At 34.0% G+C, this 20,983-nt stretch overlaps 3 protein-coding genes and 1 pseudogene across 8 annotated transcripts in view; 3 read left to right on the forward strand and 1 right to left on the reverse strand.

The window, feature by feature from the left end:
• The window catches only part of GYRA (DNA GYRASE A), a 34,790-nt gene extending 28,429 nt beyond the window's left edge, over positions 1-6,361 (forward strand). Inside the window, exons 20-27 of one of the 5 annotated variants that reach the window (XM_086426404.1) lie at positions 1,007-1,088; positions 1,191-1,355; positions 1,445-1,546; positions 3,566-3,702; positions 4,472-4,592; positions 4,693-4,747; positions 5,149-5,245; positions 5,923-6,361. In XM_086426404.1, the coding sequence (XP_086282530.1) occupies positions 1,007-1,088; positions 1,191-1,355; positions 1,445-1,546; positions 3,566-3,702; positions 4,472-4,592; positions 4,693-4,747; positions 5,149-5,245; positions 5,923-6,061 (898 nt within the window). In that variant the 3' untranslated portion in view covers positions 6,062-6,361. Of the gene's footprint in view, positions 1-1,006; positions 1,089-1,190; positions 1,356-1,444; positions 1,547-3,565; positions 3,703-3,847; positions 4,314-4,471; positions 4,593-4,692; positions 4,748-5,145; positions 5,246-5,922 lie in introns of those variants that run through there. The other 4 variants (XM_086426403.1, XR_015172965.1, XR_015172966.1 and 1 more) reach the window with 4 other exon arrangements.
• Positions 6,362-7,250: 889 nt separating this feature from the next.
• Positions 7,251-18,485, forward strand: LOC147383749 (ADP-ribosylation factor 2). 2 transcript variants are annotated; one of them, XM_086426409.1, is made up of 8 exons: positions 7,251-7,395; positions 7,485-7,664; positions 9,245-9,315; positions 9,961-10,080; positions 10,389-10,507; positions 10,820-10,901; positions 11,355-11,387; positions 18,247-18,485. In XM_086426409.1, the coding sequence occupies exons 2-7, from the start codon at positions 7,517-7,519 to the stop codon at positions 11,358-11,360; spliced, it is 546 nt and encodes a 181-aa protein (XP_086282535.1). In that variant the 5' UTR covers positions 7,251-7,395; positions 7,485-7,516; the 3' UTR covers positions 11,361-11,387; positions 18,247-18,485. The 2 variants fall into 2 exon arrangements, with proteins under 2 accessions (XP_086282535.1, XP_086282534.1); XM_086426408.1 differs by lacking the exon at positions 18,247-18,485 and having other exon boundaries at positions 11,355-11,609.
• On the forward strand, positions 14,287-18,485 carry LOC147383750 (ADP-ribosylation factor 2). Its single transcript, XM_086426407.1, has 7 exons — positions 14,287-14,439; positions 14,539-14,718; positions 16,047-16,117; positions 16,785-16,904; positions 17,213-17,331; positions 17,644-17,725; positions 18,215-18,485. The coding sequence occupies exons 2-7, from the start codon at positions 14,571-14,573 to the stop codon at positions 18,218-18,220; spliced, it is 546 nt and encodes a 181-aa protein (XP_086282533.1). The 5' UTR covers positions 14,287-14,439; positions 14,539-14,570; the 3' UTR covers positions 18,221-18,485.
• Positions 18,486-19,982: 1,497 nt separating this feature from the next.
• On the reverse strand, positions 19,983-20,526 carry LOC147383751 (SKP1-like protein 11 pseudogene; annotated as a pseudogene).
• Between the last annotated feature and the right edge of the window lie 457 nt (positions 20,527-20,983).

Consider the following 20,983-nt stretch of genomic DNA (forward strand, 5'->3'; position numbering starts at 1 on the left):
TGAATGCCACAAGTCATTTTATTTCCTCTTCGTTTTGGTAGATTCTAATCTCTTGCTCAGATTTGTAGATCATTCAATCATAGTTTAACTAGGAAGCACCTCTAATTTTGTTATTTTCAACACACAAACATTTTTTAAATGGAATGCCATTATACGAGAAGACTATAATTTGCATTGATGCCATATAAAAAGGGCAACCTCACCTGTCTTAGAAAGATTCAGTTTAAGACAGGTGTCAGACATACTTACTAGAAAAAATGTCGATATCTTTTATTATTTTTCGATTTAAATATTTGTTCCAAGGGTTTTGTATTCTAAATGCCTTATTCTGTATGTCATGCTCGGATAAGCTAATATTCTACTTTAAGCATTATATAGATTTGTCTGATTTGATTCCGAGTTAACATGTTTGAGTGCGACACCTTGCATTCTATGTAGGTTCCTTTTAGGATCTTCAAACCTCGATATACAAAAGTCAAAGGATTTTTATATTCTCATTAATTTATGCTTATGCCATGTTACTCACAACCTTTTATGCATACTAAAGGCAGGCTAGAAGATGAATACAAATATTCTTATCCATTTATGGTTGATGTGATTGTACCCCATTCCTGTCCTAGGGTTGCTTAGATCCTTTTTATACAATCTTGTCTCTATGTCATTTTTATTTTCCTTTTGGGCTGAAATGGTATTTATTTTTGAACAGAAGAGTACTTAGATTTATAAAGTCGATACTTCTCATATTACTCTTAGAAATGAATCTTGCATAATTATTTTTGCTACAGAAAAAAGACTTGCTTTATTTCTAATTTTGTATATAATCACATTCTTGATGAATGATAGAATTCTTTCATGCTATTTTTATTTATTTTGCAATCCATTTTTTCAGGATCACCTCATTCCCAAAACATATTCTAGGTTATCCGACATTAATATTGGGAATTGAAACTTTTGTAAATTTGGTTATTCGGGCATTAGATAATGTACAATTAAATTTCTGCTTCAGTGATAGGGGAATCGTTTACTCAGCTCGTGCTTATAAAATTCCAGAATGCACCCGAACTGCTGCTGGAACACCACTGATCCAGGTATGCACCGGATTTTTTATTTTTTATTTTTCTTTTGGATTATCCAAAATAACCTCAATTTTTTTATTTTAAAATATTTCCATTTCCTCATTCCATGGCCAGATATTATCTTTATCGGATGGGGAAAGAATAACTTCAATCATTCCTGTCAGTGACTTTGCTGGGGATCAGTATCTAGTAATGCTTACTGTCAATGGATACATCAAGAAAGTGTCTTTGAATTTTTTCTCTGCAATCAGGACAACAGGAATCATTGCAATTCAGCTGGTTTATCCCCTTCTCCTTGTTTTTGTTTTTTTAATTTCTCTATGCTAGGCAATCAATATTGGATCGCAATTCTAAAGCTAACTTTATAGGTTCCTGGTGATGAGCTGAAATGGGTCCGGTGCTGTACGAATGATGACCGTATTGCAATGGCTTCTCAGAGTGGAAAAGTTATTTTGAGTTCCTGTGAGACTGTAAGTCCTTTTACTGTGCTTTTTAGCCATTTACTTGATGGAAATGTTGTTGAAACCAGGACAATATTGTTGGGTTTCATACACGATGGATTTGACTTGCACTCATGAAGAATCTTTTCTTCACTTCATGCTCAATTGAATTCAGAATGCCAAACAGGAATAGGGGTAGAGGAAAATAGAAAGCTAAACTGAAGGAAAATATTTTACAAACTTATAGGTAACAAATGGAATATGGAATCCAGGCCTTGAAATAGTTTCCAAAGTGTCTGCATGAAAGCTATCTTGTAGAAAAGATATGGATGTCATCATCATCATCATATGGGCAATGAAGTAAAATCAATGCGACTATCAAGAAAAATCTACTCAACACAGCATAACAATGAATCCTGTTCCTCCAGTCAACTTTTTTCCATGCCATCTGTTTTGTTAATGCAAGTGTGTTTATCTCTTTCTCACTACCTCAATCCATATCCTTCTTGGTCTTCCTCTCGCTCTTTCAAAATCTTCAATTTGCACATGTGTTCCAATTAGGGCTGTTTGGTCTTCGTCATCTCAACTGTCTTTTTCTTAGTTCATTACATGTTGTTGCTAAAGGAAAGTACAACAGAACTCTCCCCTTGAGATGAACTACCAAAGCAAACCATTAGTAGAATCAACAATACCCATATCACACTTTGTATTCCCCACCCCATCCTGCTCGAAAACAATCCAATTCCTCTACTTGACTCTTCCCAAACAATATAGAATCATACTTAAAGACAAAATCCTCAGAGTATCTCTTAGGAGAATCCCTTTGAATTCGGAGTGTAACTTGGACCGTAGAAACAAATGGGGGCTTGACCCTATTGAATTCGGTCATCTTTAATTCCATTTTAATCTTTCCATTAATCCTCTTACTGTCTTATTACTAAAATTTTCTTCTAAATTGATTGGAATGTGTTGGTCACATAACACACCTCCACTTAACTATCCACTCTAGTTCTTCTAACGTCCTCTTCAATCTCTTTGTTCTAATGGACAATATAACCAAGGTAACAAAAGTCGTCATTTTTGGGTATTTCTGGGCAATTAGTTTTTACTGGCCATTACTTTCTACGTGTGTCATTAGTAGAGATGCCCTCCATATGCTGTCTTGGTCCTACTTGTTATAAAGATTAAAGATCTTGGGTTCTAAAGCAGCTCTTCAGGGTTCTAGTTTTGCGTTTAGTCCCTCTTTAATCCCATCAACTAACACTACATCTGCAAATATCTTACACCAAGGGAGTTGTTCTTGGATTTGAGTTCTTACTTTATCTATTTCAAAAGCAAACAATAAGAACTCTAGGCCGATCCCTAATGTAAAGCATTTGTACCTGAGAACTCATTTGTCTCCTCATAAGTAGTTATCACGATAATCATTGCTGTCTCATTCATGGCTTTAATTATGCCAAGATGTACTTGGGGGCTACTTTTTGTCCAAGTACCCACTAAATGATTGTTTGGTTACTTTGTTGTTTGCTTTCTCTATGTCCATAAAATCCATATCGAGGTTCATCCCTTCCCCCCCTAAACTTCATCATTTGTCTGATTAGGAAAATTGTCTTGATGACTTTAACAATGATACGAACAACGATGCAGTTGTCTGATGCGCAGTGCCTTCAAGAAGCTTGAAGCATGGACTTGTCCTTACTGCATGATATTTTTATTTATTTAAATCTGAGAATTTTTTCAATACAACAGAAGAACTCAAAAGTTATAAATATTAGCGAGTAATACCCGAGCTCTCCTAAGTTCACAAAAATTTCTTGGAAGAAAAAGAATTTGTGTTTCATATTGTTCAAATTTATGAGTAAAAAGTATTTAACCATGCTGGGTTTGGACATATATAAAGCAAATGTATGTTGAAGTCGTTCTTCAGATGTGACGTATGTTGTCTCTACTCTTTAAGCTTAGATACTTTTGGAATCTATTTTAGTATATTGAAAATTATTTAACCTTGCATCTTGACTCGCCATTTTATTTTAATTATTGTGAGTTCAGCTTCGATCTGTTGGAAGAAATACTAGGGGTTCAGTTGCCATGAGACTAAAAGAAGAGGACAAGATGGCTTGCATGGACATAATACCGTCTTCCATGCAGAAAGACTTGCAGAGGGCATTAGAAAACCCTCAAAGCCAGTAATTTCTTCCCTCACTTATCATTATATATTGTCTGTGATACTGGTTAACTTAATCATTAGCTTTCTTTACTTTGTGTTATTCTTTAAATGATTCCATTACCGTGCAATATTGTTTGTGTTTGTCTTTGTTGTTGTGGCCCAAGTCCAATGGACTTGATTACTCTACTGATCTGGATACTCATTCTCGTGTCTCAAGTTGAGAAATATATTCTCTCATAAGGACTAATGACTGCATATTAGATAAAGGGGAATAACCTCAATGTTCAAAAAGCCTCAAAACCGAAGTTAACAAAAAAACTTCAGGTGGGTTTCATGATCGATGAAATTGTATTCAGTACCCTTTATATCTTTAAGAATGGCTGAGCATTGGTAAATTCGTTTCTCCTTTTTGGATTTTGCAGGACTTTCTCAGCACTTTGAGCACTATTTCAAAAATTGAGTGTTCGTTCATGATATTACCTAATCAAGTGTTATCTGAATTTGAAATGCTAACCGTTCAACCAGTCAATTGAATTTTGTGGAAAATGAGTTGGTCCTTCAAACTTGACCAGTTCTTGTTTCATTCAAGGCACGAGTTTTGGGGTGAATCCTGTTTGTTTTTGAAAGCTAGTAATGCTTTTTTTCCCATACTACGAGTTAGCAATTGATATAAATCATCAAATTATATCGATTTTACTCTTCTGTGCACCAATCACTTAGTTCTGTATTTTATTTTTTTTAGAAAATCTGTTGGCATAAGCATGCATCGATTCATGTTTCTTTGACAGGGGTAGGGATCTCAGTGCCCCGTGGCTGCTATTTGTGTCTGAAAGTGGTCATGGAAAGCGGGTCCCTCTTAGCAGATTCCACCTGTCACGTCTAAATAGAGTTGGTTTAATAGGTTACAAGGTACATTAGAATCTTTTATCGCTTTCTATATTTACTATAATCCACTGATATAGTCCTTTGCTTTAGCTCTAATCTTCTCTCTTTGTTTGTTTCCTTGTAGCTTTCTCCAGAGGACCGACTAATGGCTGTCTTTGTTGTCGGGTTTTCATTGGCAGGTATTAGTAGTATGGCCTACATCAATCCATAGTGACAAAAAAATTGTGATTTTTTGAGAAAATCGCGATTAAATCACAATTTTAATAGTTAACGATTAAATCACGATTTTTTCAAAGAAAAAAAACACACACAATTAATAGTGAATTAACCATTTTTTGAAAAAATAAATCACAGTATATTTTTATATTTAGCATTTTTAATTGTTATTTCATTATTTAATATATAAAATGCATATTTTTGTTTTTAAATTGATCTGATATTTTCCCCACTTGATTGATCTCTTGCCGACTTTTTCTGAAGCATTCTCTTACCAAATTATTCCCAAACCCTGACTTTGTCACTATGATCAAACTAGATTTGTTACTTAATGACATAACCTTCTGATTTACTTGAACAGAAGATGGTGAAAGTGACGAGCAAGTAGTTCTAGTAAGCCAAAGTGGGACAATCAACAGAATAAAGGTTCGGGATATTTCTATACAGTCACGCTTCGCAAGGTAAATATGGGAGGGCAGGTTATATGTTTATCCTTTGTGTGCTATTTTTCTTATCTAATTCGAAAGTAGAGCTATTCCCTTTACTTCTTGAAGAGTAGATCTCGTTGCTTGTTAAGGGGATTTCATTAGCTTTAAAAATTGAGACAACCGTGCAATCAGCTATGGTTAGGTTGTGAGATGAAAACATGGCTCTGATATTATTTTATGCAATTAATGGCATTATTGATGGTGATATGGCAATTTGGGATTGATCACTTACCCTAATAAACATAGAGGAGTATTTTGACTCAATAATTCTTGGAAAAACAAACCCAAAAAAAAAACTAGACTATATAACAAAGTTTAGGTGGGTTTGGAGATTTATTTTGGAGAAGAAAGGGAAGTGTTTGAAGAAATTGTAAGCCATGTAGGATCAAAATACATACATCAATAGAAAATGAGACTCCAGATGCTAATGATGAACACCTTTTCCACAAAGACGTGATTGTTTCTATCCTTCCAGATGCCCCAATGTACCGCAAAGGGACCCAAGCCCCATAGTATGAGTAGCATTTGAAAGAGCAGTAATTTTTTTGTTTTGGTTTTGGTCATCAACTCAATTCACCTGAATTCATATTATTCTTCTGTTGTTTATTTTGTGCATCTCAGTGGATTCTTGGTGTCATGTTGTTTTCTAGGGGAGTTATTCTGATGAGGCTGGAGTATGCTGGAAAGATTCAATCGGCTTCTTTGATCTCAGCAACAGAAGAGGAAGATGGAATCGAGGAAATTGAGGGCAATGTTGAAGTTCACGCTGAGAAATCTGTCACACTATAGAGAGTTCTAGACATCAAGGGCTGAGAAAATATCAGCAATTTTGTTAAAAGGAATTGAAGAATATAGAACTAAAAGAAATTAAACAAATATTTGTATCTGAAATTCATGGGGGGCATCTGTAAATTGTCTCCAGTATTTTGTTTAATCATCCAAGTGAGATATTGTTTCTGTTTTAGTTGCAGAAGATGAACTAGTGTCTCATAGGCCATTACAAAGTTGAAGGAATGTACATTGATTACTTACATCCAGTTGTAGGTTTTTAATTATCATTCATGGACAAGAAGCATTATTTCCATCATACTTGTGGGTTGTATGATCTTCCTCGTGTTGATTTTGATCCAAACCACCTGATTTATCATTTGGATAGGATTGAATATATAATCGTCACCAAAACGATGCATCTAATGATTTTAAACTTTATTTTATCTGAAGTGTTAAAATCTTTGGGGTCACGTATACTACTTTAGTAGACAAACAATAGGAAATAATGTATTGTTACACTTGAAGTAATGGCAGTCTTGGTGTTCTAAGGCTTAAAATTGGAGATATGGTATTGTCGGACTCAGATTAGTTGGTGCCTCAGTGTTGTCGGGTATGAGGTGGTAAAGTCGTGTTACTACCATGTTGGTCCAAATCGCCTTTGACTATTAGAGTAAAAGAGTTTGTGGTCAAACCTCGAGTGGTTGGCTCAATGGCAATTTTGAACAAATAAATGGTGAAAATCCGTAGGTCGTGAGTTCGATATTTAGTATGAGCATTAATTCCTTAGGGGCACTCGTGAGGATACACCCTCACTTATCCGGTACAAGTGACATGAAGGCGTTGCACGTACCCGGGGGAAGGGAACCACACGCCTTGGCCCAGTCTTTGGCTCCGACTCCTCATGGTCTAGATTAGGTTTTAAAAGGATTAAAAACAAATTTTCTCCATATGGAATTGAACAATCATTGAGATCAAGGGGGATTTTTTCTTGAGATCTCTCCTACTTTGGTGTAAAAATTTTAATCTGGAATATAAATATAATCTCTTCTAGAATTTTTGAATATGAGGTGCTCTTAGCAAAAGTTGGTGTGACAAAAGAATCTCTCTTGTGTATCTCAGTATGTCTTTCATTCCTTTCTTAATCAATAGTTAATACGTCAAAATTCATAAAAGGTTAGAAGTCAATGTTCCACGTGGCAATATTTTCGTAACTGATACGAGTGACAGGTATTTATAAGCAATACCCCAGGTTTCTTCCAATTACTATATATAGTAGAAAATAAAATCGATCAGGTCTCTTCCTACTCGTTTCTCATTCTTGTCGATCTGCATTTGAAGATCAGATCCTTCTGGTAAGCTAACAATTGCAGATCCTTACAGAAAGAAACCCTAATCTCTCTCTCGCTCTCAGATCGAAATGATAGCTTTGTTGTTGTTTCAGATTTGATTTCGAAGAACACAAGATCGATAACAATGGGGCTTACATTTACAAAGCTCTTTAGTCGTCTCTTTGCGAAGAAAGAGATGAGGATTCTCATGGTTGGACTTGATGCCGCTGGTAAAACAACAATCCTTTACAAGCTCAAACTTGGCGAGATCGTCACTACTATCCCCACCATCGGTTAGTAGTTCTTCTTTCTCTCGATTACAATCGTCTTCATGGATCTGTTTGAGATTTCGATATGATTTTTAAATAGACTTTTTTATGAATATTATTACATGATCTTGTGTGTATTTTATGGTGAATTGGTTATAATTTTTGCTTGATTTCTAATGTTACAATTTTTAGTTGTTAATTCCATTTGTATTCATGTTCAGATCTATGTTTTTTTCCCTGATGGATCTTTTTGAGATTTTGATGTAAATTTTTTATATTCCTAGATAGATCTTATGAGTATTGCATGATCTTGCGCATATTTTAAGGTAAATTGGATACAATTTTTTGCTTGATTTCTAATGTTACAATATTTATTTGTTAATTCCATCTGTATTATGTTTAAGATCTGTGTGTTTTTTTCCCTCATGGATCTGTTTAAGATTTTGATGTGACTTTTCGATTGCTAGACGGGTTTTATGAATATTTCATGTTCTTGCATGTATTTTACGGTAAATTGAATATAATTGTTGTTGCTCGATTTCTAATATAGCCATTTTTAGTTGTTAAGTCCATTTGTATTTATCTTCAGATCTGTGTTTTTTTCCTGATGAATCTGATTGAGATTTTGATGTGAGTTTTCGAATCCTAAATAGATTTTATATGAATATTGCACGATCTTGCATGTATTTTGCAGTAAATTTGATATAATTTTTGCTTGATTTCCAATGTTACAATTTCAATGTTTTGTTGTTAATTATATTTCCCTGATGGATCTGTTGAGATTTTAGTGAGTTTTTGATTCCTAGATTGGTAAATTAGATATAATTGTTGCTTGATTTCCACAATAACTATGTGTAGTTTCTATGTTTCAGATCTGTATTTTTCTTTGCTGTTCTTAACAAATGTTGAATGAGAAAAATGAAAATCTGATAACCGTGGTTGAGGATCTACTATTTGTCTAGTTCAATTCCAATACTGTAGGATTTAATGCTTGTATGATCCAGACGTCTCTTCAAAGTGAGAGATATCCAAATTCTCGAAAATAGTCTGATCCTTTGGAGATACTTTGAGGTTAAAATAAACTTGATGATTAATAGTAAGATCTAGGAAATATTACTGGAAACACGCAAGTTTTTAAAATTTTGAAATTAATAGTGATGATAAAACTAGATGGCTAGACTAACAGGCATAAAGTAAGAATGTTCCCCAAATGTTCTGCATTAATGGAGGGCCTTGATTATGGTGAAAACTTCACCCACTCATTTCATCTTATGTGGATTTGGAATTCCAATCAAATGGATGGGTCCATGATGTTATCCTTCCATGGTTTTAAATCTCGTCCGAGACCGAGACGACTCGTCCGAGACTGAGATGACTCGTCCGATTCGTTTTGGTATCGTCCACCAACGAGACGGATATACAAGTCATCTCAAACTCAAAGTGTTTCTCAAAAGGCAGTCCATTGAATCCAGTTCTGGTGGTTTATTATAGTGCCCTCGTTTAATGTTTGATATAAAAATGTTGAGTTCCCACTGATACTATTGAAGTTTTATGTGACATATGGATTAGTTGAATAAATCATGCCTTGCACGTCTTAAATGCAGGTTTCAATGTTGAGACAGTGGAGTACAAGAATATCAGCTTCACTGTTTGGGATGTTGGTGGCCAGGACAAGGTAAGGAACAATTCACACCTTATCATGACACCCCCCTCTGACATATGCTCCCTGACTTGGCATGTGTTATAACCTTAGTTTTTACTCGGGATACACAACTGCACATATTGATGGGATCATACAATTGTGTATCCTGGGAAAAATCTATGGTTCTAGCCCATTCCATTTCAGGGAGCGTATGTCAAGGGGGGGCGTCAGAAGATCACGACTCATCTTTTTATGATTTCTATCTTTATTGTACTCTTTTCATTTTGCTCATTAATGATGCAATTTTTTAATTTTTTGTAATTATATCCTATACTCTCTTGCTGCTATTATTTGTTTTATTCATAATGATTCTTTCGATGCATCTGCAACTTCTATCTTGCTAATGATGGAGAAGACATCCATATCTTTAAGTTTGTTTATGTATGGATGTTGTAGTGAGCAAAGATGTTTTATATTGTGGGTCTTTGGGATTGTGTTTGTTGTATTTCTGACTCTTAGCTTTTCTTGGGCGTTTTGTCTTTGTAGTTGGTCATCTCGACCACTTTTTCTTTAATGATATATTTACTTATTAAAAAAAAAAGTTTTATATTTTGACCATAATTGCTGCAGTTGTTGCTGAACTGATGCCATGGTCCTCTTATGAATGTTAAAAAACAGATCAGGCCACTATGGAGGCACTATTTCCAAAATACACAGGGTCTCATCTTTGTTGTTGACAGCAATGATAGGGACCGTGTAGTTGAGGCAAGAGATGAGCTCCACAGGATGCTTAATGAGGTAATATCTTCCTTAAAAACCAGACATTTGTTTAATGACACTTTCATATGCTTATTGAAGATCTATTATATGGATTAATTCATTTTAACATTTTAATATATTCGTTTCATTTCGTTTCGTTTCTAGGATATTGTAGGAATTTATTGTGGCTTGAGTGAGTCTTGCTCTCTGTCGTAGTTTATTTATTTTTTTATTATTTAAAATCATTACTAATTGATGCCCTTAGATATTCTTTGGGTCTAATTTTCACTAGTGTTATATCATATAGAAATGCAAAATTATTTATTTATTTATTTGGATGGTTGCAGGATGAGTTAAGAGATGCTGTGTTGCTTGTTTTCGCTAATAAGCAAGATCTGCCTAATGCAATGAACGCTGCTGAAATTACTGATAAGCTCGGTTTGCATTCCTTGCGGCAACGACACTGGTAAAAAGATTGCACCTTGTCACAAATGGTTGAAGCATTAATAAAGGCTTTTAACACAATAAGATAGAAAATTGTCACTGGAAATATTTATTACTTATTATGGCTTACATGTTCTATTTATCATTTGAAGATCATTTTACATCACTTGTGGCATGCCTTGCATCCCTTCAAGAGCCAAGTGGTCTATCCTAAAATAAAGAATTTGTTGTTTTATTTTTTTAACTTAATTAATCAGCTATAATCAACTTGTCAGTTTGCATCTCTGAGCTCTCTTTACAAATTCTGAGAAGTCATGGTATTCTAATATCACAGGTACATCCAGAGTACCTGTGCTACATCTGGTGAAGGATTGTATGAAGGGCTGGATTGGCTCTCCAACAACATTGCCAACAAGGTAATGACTTAAATTTTTTGAAAACAATGACACTACAATATCGAGCATTTCTATGTTTCATCCCAATATAGTGACAAAAATCTGTGATTTTTCAAAAATTCATGAATGATAAATTGACAAATTTTCAAAAAAAATCACAGATTATTTTTTATCTGTAATTTTTACTTTAGCATTTTTAAGTGTTATTTTATCATTTAATATATGAAATGCATTTTTGTACTTGATTTTATTTTTATTTTTTATTATTTGTCGGATACTTTATTGATTTTTTCCGAAGGTTTCTCTTGTTGAATTAATTCCCGTATATATATATACACACGAATGCTTGCTCTTGGATTAGTGAGTCAACATACGACCTTTTATATGGTTTGGAGAGAGAGTTCATAGATTGTATTTTCATAAATAATATGTTTATAGAACCAATTTGAGTGAGAGGAATTGTTCTCTTTGCAGGCATGAACAATCATTTTGGATTGCTGGAGCAGCATTTTGAAATTATGTGATGAGTACTATTCATCAAATTCTAGGCTCTGTACCTTCTTTGATTGTTGCGTGGCGATACTCGATATGCCTTCTCTTTCTCATTATTATGTAAACCTGTTTTAGATTTTTTGCTTATTATTATTATTATAAATTTTTTTGTATCATTTGTGAGATACTTTTGACCGGCTTCTGCAGAACTTAAAAAGTCATTATTGTATGTTTGTTTGCAAATATTAGTTTTACTTAGATACTTGTTATTCTATGCTCTGTTCCTTATTTGAAAAAAAAAACACCTTTTATTTATTTATTATTTAACATTTAGAACATGAAATCTTATGGTCGGGTCCATATTCGTGGTGGATGTTTTATCCTGTTCATATATAATGGAAAGGGTTCGTGTTTTTTTATTAAAAAAAAAAAGAAGGAAAATGGTTGCAAAACACGAAAAATGCCTAGACTGAGATCCCTTCATTTGCGGGTTTATAGTTTAGATTAGGTTTTGTTGTTTCTGAATACTGATTTCTTATGACAAAGAAAGAAGAAGTTTTAAACAAATCTTAATTTCGAAATAGAATGTAAAGAAAAATATTACCTAAAAAGAAAATGGTTGAGGCGTGCACAAAGCACTGTCCTAAAACGAAATTCGCCCCTGATACGATATCACAGTCTGTAGGTTCGTTCTGCAGGATTCAACAACCCACGTATCCAAAAGGGTACTCTAAATTGGAACGTAACTTCGAACTCGACGATGTTGTGTGCTCTCACAACGAATGTTGTGTGCTCTCACAACGAATAATAAATTACTGATAATTCGAGAATATGAAATAGCAGAGAAAATTAAGTGGTTCCGAACAGTCACATTGTGCTGGTTCAGAATAGACACACTGGTTCAAATTAAATAATTCGAGAATATGAAATAGCAGAGAAAATTAAGTGGTTCCGAACAGTCACATTGTGCTGGTTCAGAATAGACACACTGGTTCAAATTAAATTTCAAAAACGTCTAGAATTTTTAATAAAAACGGACCTATGCACGCACCCACGTGAGGTGTAAATCCGAGAATTTGCACCCCCCCCTGCGCGCATTAAGGTTTTCGGACCGGTGGATCCAAATCCAATTAGAACCATGGGTTTCCTCTTGGACCCCCGTGTTGCGCGCGTGAGCCCACCCACTACTTCTATCCACTTTAAGCGATTAGAAGCACAACTACTTAAGAATGCAATCAAGTCTTCTCCTAGTCGATGTGGGACTAAAATTTCTCAAGGCAAAATCAAAACATTCAACTAAACATAAAGCAATAAAGTAAAAAGCATAAAGCATAAAGTAAAAAGCATAAAGCAAACATGGGATTTAAATACCCTATGGTTTAAAAGATTGATTTACCATATGGTTGCAATAAATGAATATTAAGGGTTTTCTATTCAGCCCTCTAAATTCCAACAGGTTTTAAAGGAGAAAATCGAAACTCGTGCATATTAAAACATGAAATCCAATGGGTCACATTGGCTTGGAGGATATGTGGTAAGAAAAATGTTTTATGGATCCATGTCGTCTTTTGGGACATGTGAACTGTGACATTGGCCCAAATGATCTTAATAAGCTGAGATGGAGATGGTAAGGGTGACTGGATTTGCTCTTAAGTCATACATTCGAATCTCTATATGCCCTTCCACATATTAGTAGTTATATTTAATTACTTAACATATTTCAAAGTGGTTGGTACATGTGGCCCGTCAAAGTAAAAAAATAAATAGAAAGAATTTTTTTTTCTCTTGATCAAAGGTTTTGAAAATGGATGTTGGCACAATTGGGCAAATGAATTCTATTTTAGGGTTCATCGTTTATTAGGTTTAAAATGGATGATCATTGAACTAACAAATTTAAAATGCATTTATCAATGGTGAAAAATGTCTAATGATATTTAGAATCCTTAAAATTTGTGATCTACGCATCTGTAGCTCATGATCACGTTTTGTTTATAATCTTTTTTTTGCTAGTAAATTTGTTCATTGAAAACTCTCTTAATTTTCATTTTCTGAAAAGACTTGAGTTATAAAAATAAAGAAAAAGAACACCAAAACCAATCCCTTTTGATATTTTTAGTCCTTGGTGGTTGTAGATGGAACGTGTCAGCTAGCTTAGTTGGTTAAAGTCTTTGAGGTGATGATATCATGATCTGGTTCAAAACTAGAAGAATTAGCTTGAAATCCATCCTTCTCAATTGTGGATGAATCAGCCTCTGATCTAGGTTCTAGGGCTCAGGATTGGAGACTCAGTATTGTCCGACTTAGATTAATTGGTGCCTCAGTGTTGTCAGGCTTGAGGTGATAAAGTCATGGTACTACCATGTTGGTCCAGATCGCACTTCGATATGTGGTCAAACCTCGAGTGGTTGGCTCAATGGCAATATCGAATAAATAAGCGGTGAAAGTCTATAAGTCATGAGTTCGATATCTAGTATGAGCATTAATTCCTTAGGGGCACCCGTGAGGATACACCCTCACTTATCCGGTACGTGTTACATGTAGGCATTGCATGTGCCCGGGGGGAAGGGACCCACACGCCTTGGCCCAGTCTTTGGCTCTGTCTCTTCGTGGTCTAGATTAGGTTTTAAAAGGATTAAAAACAATTTTTCTCCATATGGAATTGAACAATCATTGAGACCAAGAGGGATTTTTTCTTGAGATATCTCCTACGTGTAAGATTTTTAGGGAATATAAATATAATCTCTTCTAGAAGTTTTGAATATGAGGTGCTCTTAGCTAAAGTTGGTGTGATAATAGAATCTCTCTTGTGTATCTCAGTATTCTTTCATTCCTTTCTTAATTAATAGTTAATACGTCAAAATTCATAATAGGTTAGAAGTCAATGTTCCACGTGGCAATATCTTCGTAACTGATACGAGTGACAGGTATTTACAAGCAATACCCCAGGTTTCTTCCAATTACTATATATAGTAGAAAATAAAATTTTAATTTAGATCTGAATCGATCAGGTCTCTTCCTACTCGTTTCTCATTCTTGTCGATTTGCATTTGAAGATCAGATCCTTCTGGTAAGCAAGCAATTACAGATCTACGGTCCCTTACATAAAGAAACCCTAATCTCTCTCTCTCTCTCTCAGATCGAAATTATAGCTTTGTTGTTGTTTCAGATTTGATTTCGAAGAACACAAGATCGATAACAATGGGGCTTACATTTACAAAGCTATTTAGTCGTCTCTTTGCAAAGAAAGAGATGAGGATTCTCATGGTTGGACTTGACGCCGCTGGTAAAACAACAATCCTTTACAAGCTCAAACTTGGCGAGATCGTCACTACCATCCCCACCATCGGTCAGTAGTTCTTCTTTCTCTCGATTTCAATCGTCTTCATGGATCTGTTTGAGATTTCGACATGATTTTTAAATAGATTTAAAAAAAATATTATTACATGATCTTGTTTGTATTTTATGGTGAATTGGTTATAATTTTTGCTTTATTTCTAATGTTACAATTTTTAGTTGTTAATTCCATTTTTATTCATGTTCAGATCTGTGTTTTTTTTCCCTGATGGATCTTTTTGAGATTTTGTTGTAATTTTTTTATTCCTAGATAGATCTTATGAGTATTGTATGATCTTGCGCATATTTTAAGGTAAATTGGATACAATTTTCGCTTGATTTCTAATGTTACAATATTTAGTTGTTAATTCCATCTGTATTATGTTTAAGATCCGTGTGTTTTTTTTCCTGATGGATCTGTTTGAGATTGCTAGATGGGTTTTATGAATATTTCATGTTCTTGCATGTATTTTACGGTAAATTGAAAATAATTGTTGTTGCTTGATTTCTAATATAGCCATTTTTAGTTGTTAATTCCATTTGTATTTATGTTCAGATCTGTGTATTTTTCCTGATGAATCTGATTGAGATTTTGATGTGAGTTTTCGATTCCTAGATAGATTTTATATGAATATTGCATGATCTTGCATGTGAAAAATGAATGAATAAGAAAAATGAAAATCTGATAACCGTGGTTGAGGATCTACTATTTGTCTAGTTCAATTCCAATATTGTAGGATTTAATGCTTGTATGATCCAGACATCTCTTCAAAGTGAGAGATATCCAAATTCTTAAAAGTATTCCGATCCTTTGGAGATACTTTGAGGTTAAAATAAACTTGATGATTAATAGTAAGATCTAGGAAATATTACTGGAAACACGCAAGTTTTTTAAATTTTGAAATTAATAGTGATGATAAAACTAGATGCTAGATTAACAGGCATAAAGTAAGAATGTTCCCCAAATGTTCTGCATTAACGGAGGGCCTTGATTATGGTGAAAACTTCACCCACTCATTTTATCTTATGTGGATTTGGAATTCCAATCAAATGGATGGGTCCACAATGTTATCCTTCCATGGTTTTTAAATCTCGTCCGAGACCAAGATGACTTGTCAGATTCGTTTTGGTATCGTCCACCAACAAGACGGATATACAAGTCATCTCAAACTCGGAAGTGTTTCTCAAAAGGCAGTCCATTGAATCCAGTTCTGGTGGTTTATTATAGTGCCCTCGTTTAATGTTTGATATAAAAATGTTGAGTTCCCACTGATACTATTGAAGTTTTATGTGACATATGGATTAGTTGAATAAATCATGCCTTGCACGTCTTAAATGCAGGTTTCAATGTTGAGACAGTGGAGTACAAGAATATCAGCTTCACTGTTTGGGATGTTGGTGGCCAGGACAAGGTAAGGAACAATTCACACCTTATCATGACACCCCCCTCTGACATATGCTCCCTGACTTGGCATGTGTTATAACCTTAGTTTTTACTCGGGATACACAACTGCACATATTGATGGGATCATACAATTGTGTATCCTGGGAAAAATCTATGGTTCTAGCCCATTCCATTTCAGGGAGCGTATGTCAAGGGGGGGCGTCAGAAGATCACGACTCATCTTTTTATGATTTCTATCTTTATTGTACTCTTTTCATTTTGCTCATTAATGATGCAATTTTTTAATTTTTTGTAATTATATCCTATACTCTCTTGCTGCTATTATTTGTTTTATTCATAATGATTCTTTCGATGCATCTGCAACTTCTATCTTGCTAATGATGGAGAAGACATCCATATCTTTAAGTTTGTTTATGTATGGATGTTGTAGTGAGCAAAGATGTTTTATATTGTGGGTCTTGGGGATTGTGTTTGTTGTATTTCTGACTCTTAGCTTTTCTTGGGCATTTTGTCTTTGTAGTTGGTCATCTCGACCACTTTTTCTTTAATGATATATTTACTTATTAAAAAAAAAAGTTTTATATTTTGACCATAATTGCTGCAGTTGTAGAGAGTTTTTTTTGTTGTTGCTACTGAACTGATGCCATGGTCCTCTTATGAATGTTAAAAAACAGATCAGGCCACTATGGAGGCACTATTTCCAAAATACACAGGGTCTCATCTTTGTTGTTGACAGCAATGATAGGGACCGTGTAGTTGAGGCAAGAGATGAGCTCCACAGGATGCTTAATGAGGTAATATCTTCCTTAAAAACCAGACATTTGTTTAATGACACTTTCATATGCTTATTGAAGATCTATTATATGGATTAATTCATTTTAACATTTTAATATATTCGTTTCATTTCGTTTCGTTTCTATGATATTGTAGGAATTTATTGTGGCTTGAGTGAGTCTTGCTCTCTGTCGTAGTTTATTTATTTTTTTATTATTTAAAATCATTACTAATTGATGCCCTTAGATATTCTTTGGGTCTAATTTTCACTAGTGTTATATCATATAGAAATGCAAAATTATTTATTTATTTATTTGGATGGTTGCAGGATGAGTTAAGAGATGCTGTGTTGCTTGTTTTCGCTAATAAGCAAGATCTGCCTAATGCAATGAACGCTGCTGAAATTACTGATAAGCTCGGTTTGCATTCCTTGCGGCAACGACACTGGTAAAAAGATTGCACCTTGTCACAAATGGTTGAAGCATTAATAAAGGCTTTTAACACAATAAGATAGAAAATTGTCACTGGAAATATTTATTACTTATTATGGCTTACATGTTCTATTTATCATTTGAAGATCATTTTACATCACTTGTGGCATGCCTTGCATCCCTTCAAGAGCCAAGTGGTCTATCCTAAAATAAAGAATTTGTTGTTTTATTTTTTTAACTTAATTAATCAGCTATAATCAACTTGTCAGTTTACATCTCTGAGCTCTCTTTACAAATTCTGAGAAGTCATGGTATTCTAATATCACAGGTACATCCAGAGTACTTGTGCTACATCTGGCGAGGGATTGTATGAAGGTCTGGATTGGCTCTCCAACAACATTGCCAACAAGGTAATGACTTAAATTTTTTGAAAACAATGACACTACAATATCGAGCATTTCTATGTTTCATCCCAATATAGTGACAAAAATCTGTGATTTTTCCAAAAATCATGAATGATAAATTGATAAATTTTCGAAAAAATCAGAGATTAATCTTTATCTGTGATTTTTATTTTAGCATTTTTAAATGTTATTTTATCATTTAATATATGAAATGCGTTTTTATACTTGTTTTTTTTTTTTTTTTGGTCCGATACTTCATTGATTTTTTCCAAAGCTTTCTCTTGTCGAATTAATTCCTGAACCCCGGCTTTGTCACTATATATACATATATACACACACACACACACACAAATGCTTGCTTTTGGATTAGTGAGTCAACATAAGACCTTTTATATGGTTTGGAGAGAGAGAGAGAGAGAGAGTTCATAGATTGTATTTTCATAAATAATATGTTTATAGAACCAATTTGAGTGAGAGGAATTGTTCTCTTTGCAGGCATGAACAATCATTTGGATTGCTGGAGCAGTATTTCGGAATTATGTGATGAGTACTACTCATTGAATTTTTAGGCTCTGTACCTTCTTTGATTGTTGCATGGCGATACTCGATATGCCTTCTCTTTCTCATTATTATGTAAACCTGTTTTAGATTTTTTGCTTTTATTATTATTATTATTTTTTATCATTTGTGAGATACTTTTGACCGGCTTATGCAGAACTTAAAAACTCATTATTATATGTTTGTTTGCAAATATTACTTTTACTTAGTTCTGTGTTATTTTAAATTAAAAAACACTTTTCTTATTTAATGGGGTTAAAAGTTTCAGATTGGACTGATTTTTTTTTTTTCGGATGATCTTCCCATCATAGAGATGATCCTCACAAAAAATCAGCTCAATCCGAAATTTCTAACCCATATTTTGAAATTTTATTAATGTTACATTGTTTTTACATATGTTTTCTCATATGTCCCTTGAACCTCACCCATATATATATATATACCGTCGATTTTTTGTCAATTTTTATTAATAATTTGTAAATCACTTTTGATGGATTTAGAAGTTTCTGATTGAGCTGATTTTTTGTGAGGATGATCTTCTCATCATAGTGACCATCTTTGCAAAAAATCAGTTCAATCCAAAACCTATATTTTGCAAAACCATTGTTTTTACATGTCTCTTGAACCACCCCTATATATATATATATATATATATATATATACTTTTTTGTCAGTAAATATGTTCATTGAAAACACTCTTGGTTTTCATTTTCTAAAAGACTTGAATTGAAAAAATAAAGATAAAGAACACCAAAGCCAATCCCTTTTGATATTTTTGGTCCTTGGTGGTTGTAGATGGAAGGTGTCAGCTAGTTAAATTGGTTAAAGTCTTTGAAGTGATGATACCACAATTTGGGTTCAATACTGGCCTTCACCTACTAATTACTAATCACCACTAATCTTACTTGCTTAACGTGGGAAAAATAAAAGATGGAACCATTATAGATTTAAAAAAAGAATAAGAAAAAAAGAAAGAAAGAAAGAAGATGGCACTAACATAAAGCAACCCTCATCAAGCTTGAACTCGATGTCACACCTCTTTGTTTTGTTTTTAGGGTTAGACTGTATAGATTCAAGAGCAAAGAATTTGTTAACGCCCTCATGAGCCTGATATACCTGAAAAAAATTTGTTGGAATCAGTAACGTATTTGCACCAAATCGGAATAAAGCATGACATAGCTCCATTTAATAATTAGATTACCACTACGTACTCATCTAAAATAAAACAAGGAAAAGACTCAACAGTGAATGATTGACAAAAGTAAGATAATTTCTAACAAAAATTCTGAGTCAGTTTCTTAGGAAATAGATAACAAAATTTCAAAATCAGAAGAATTACCCTGAAATCCATCCTCTCAATTGTGGACGAATCTGCCTTTGATACATCTTTTCCAAATGACATAATAATTCGTCCATAATTCACAATTTCTGTTTGAGAGTCCACACCCACCTGTTAGTATCATTGACATGGTCGAATCCCATATGCGACTCATCTATCTTTTGTACTGCAAATCATTTACTTACACCAAAAGCATAAATTACCCATTACATTCACCATAGTCACACAAGTATGTCTCTCCTTCTCAAAGATATTGGAATTCGTCTCTTTAAACCCATTACATTCATTCATAAAATAAATAAATAAAAGTGAGTCATTGAATAATAATTAGAAAAAAAGAAAAAAATAATAATAATAATAATCAGAAAATAAATTTGGTTGGATGAGTTTTATTTGATTACTCGAAGGCCCATAGATTCTCGTTTCGAATTTTCTCCTCTTCCTCTGGATTGAAATCGTTCTCGATGTTGAATGTTTGGCGAATCTGCTCTACAGTCTTCCCCTTTATCATGTCCGCCACTCTCTGAACCACTAAATTCAACAAACCCTTTATCTCTAAATAGTTAGAAGCCATGATGAGTTCATATAATACAGCTTGATCAAAACTGCTTATAAATTCAGAATCCCATTCAGCAATTTCAGTACTCGAAGAAGAAGAATAATCACCAACATGCATCTTCATGTACTCTATGATTTTGGGCAATGTGTTGCTTTTCACACTTGCCAATGGGATACCATCTGCTACGCAATCAGCCTCGATCATGTATTTGATCATCTCTGATTGGATGGCCATGGCTTCCTCCACTTCAAATCTCTCCCCATCACTGCAAATCAAAGTGATCATCACTTTCTTCGTCGACATGATGGTGTTAATGAGAAAATCAAAATCAACAACAACAACTTTCCTTTCTTTTCTTCTTTTTTCTCTGAATCCGATCGAGTTTTTGAAATCGATTACAAGTCTGAGTATGAGAGTCGTGCTAGAGTAACATTGAAATTGACATCGTTTGGGACATTGGTGTGGATAGAACCACAGGTGCTTCTCACTCGTATCTCGATGAAAATCATATATGATTGTTGTATAGACACATCCACGTCAGCAATTTCTAAATAATGTAAAATTATTCCCTTTTGGGAAGTATTCGGAGGCCCTAAAGTGAGCCAAACATTTTTCAAAATAAGGGTTAAAATTTTGGAATGAACTGATTTATGGGTGAGGATGATCTCTTCAATATTGGTGTGGACAGAATCATAGATGCTTCTCACTCGTATGTCGATGAAAAGCATTTTTGGTTGTATAGACACATCCACGTCAGCAATGTCTAAAACGATGCAAATTTCAATTTTACTTAAAAGCTGTTCCCTTT

Source organism: Akebia trifoliata, chromosome 15, assembly GCF_017979445.1.
Source record: "Akebia trifoliata isolate Shusen 1 chromosome 15, ASM1797944v1, whole genome shotgun sequence".
Taxonomy (NCBI): Eukaryota; Viridiplantae; Streptophyta; class Magnoliopsida; order Ranunculales; family Lardizabalaceae; genus Akebia; species Akebia trifoliata.

Coding starts and splice junctions, on each gene's coding strand:
- LOC147383749 (XM_086426409.1), top strand. CDS start 7,517: ATGGGGCTTACATTTACAAAGCTCTTTAGTCGTCTCTTTGCGAAGAAA. Junction 7,665..9,244: donor CACTACTATCCCCACCATCG/GTTAGTAGTTCT, acceptor TCTTAAATGCAG/GTTTCAATGTTGAGACAGTG. Junction 10,508..10,819: donor TCCTTGCGGCAACGACACTG/GTAAAAAGATTG, acceptor CTAATATCACAG/GTACATCCAGAGTACCTGTG.
- LOC147383750 (XM_086426407.1), top strand. CDS start 14,571: ATGGGGCTTACATTTACAAAGCTATTTAGTCGTCTCTTTGCAAAGAAA. Junction 14,719..16,046: donor CACTACCATCCCCACCATCG/GTCAGTAGTTCT, acceptor TCTTAAATGCAG/GTTTCAATGTTGAGACAGTG. Junction 16,905..17,212: donor TCCACAGGATGCTTAATGAG/GTAATATCTTCC, acceptor GGATGGTTGCAG/GATGAGTTAAGAGATGCTGT.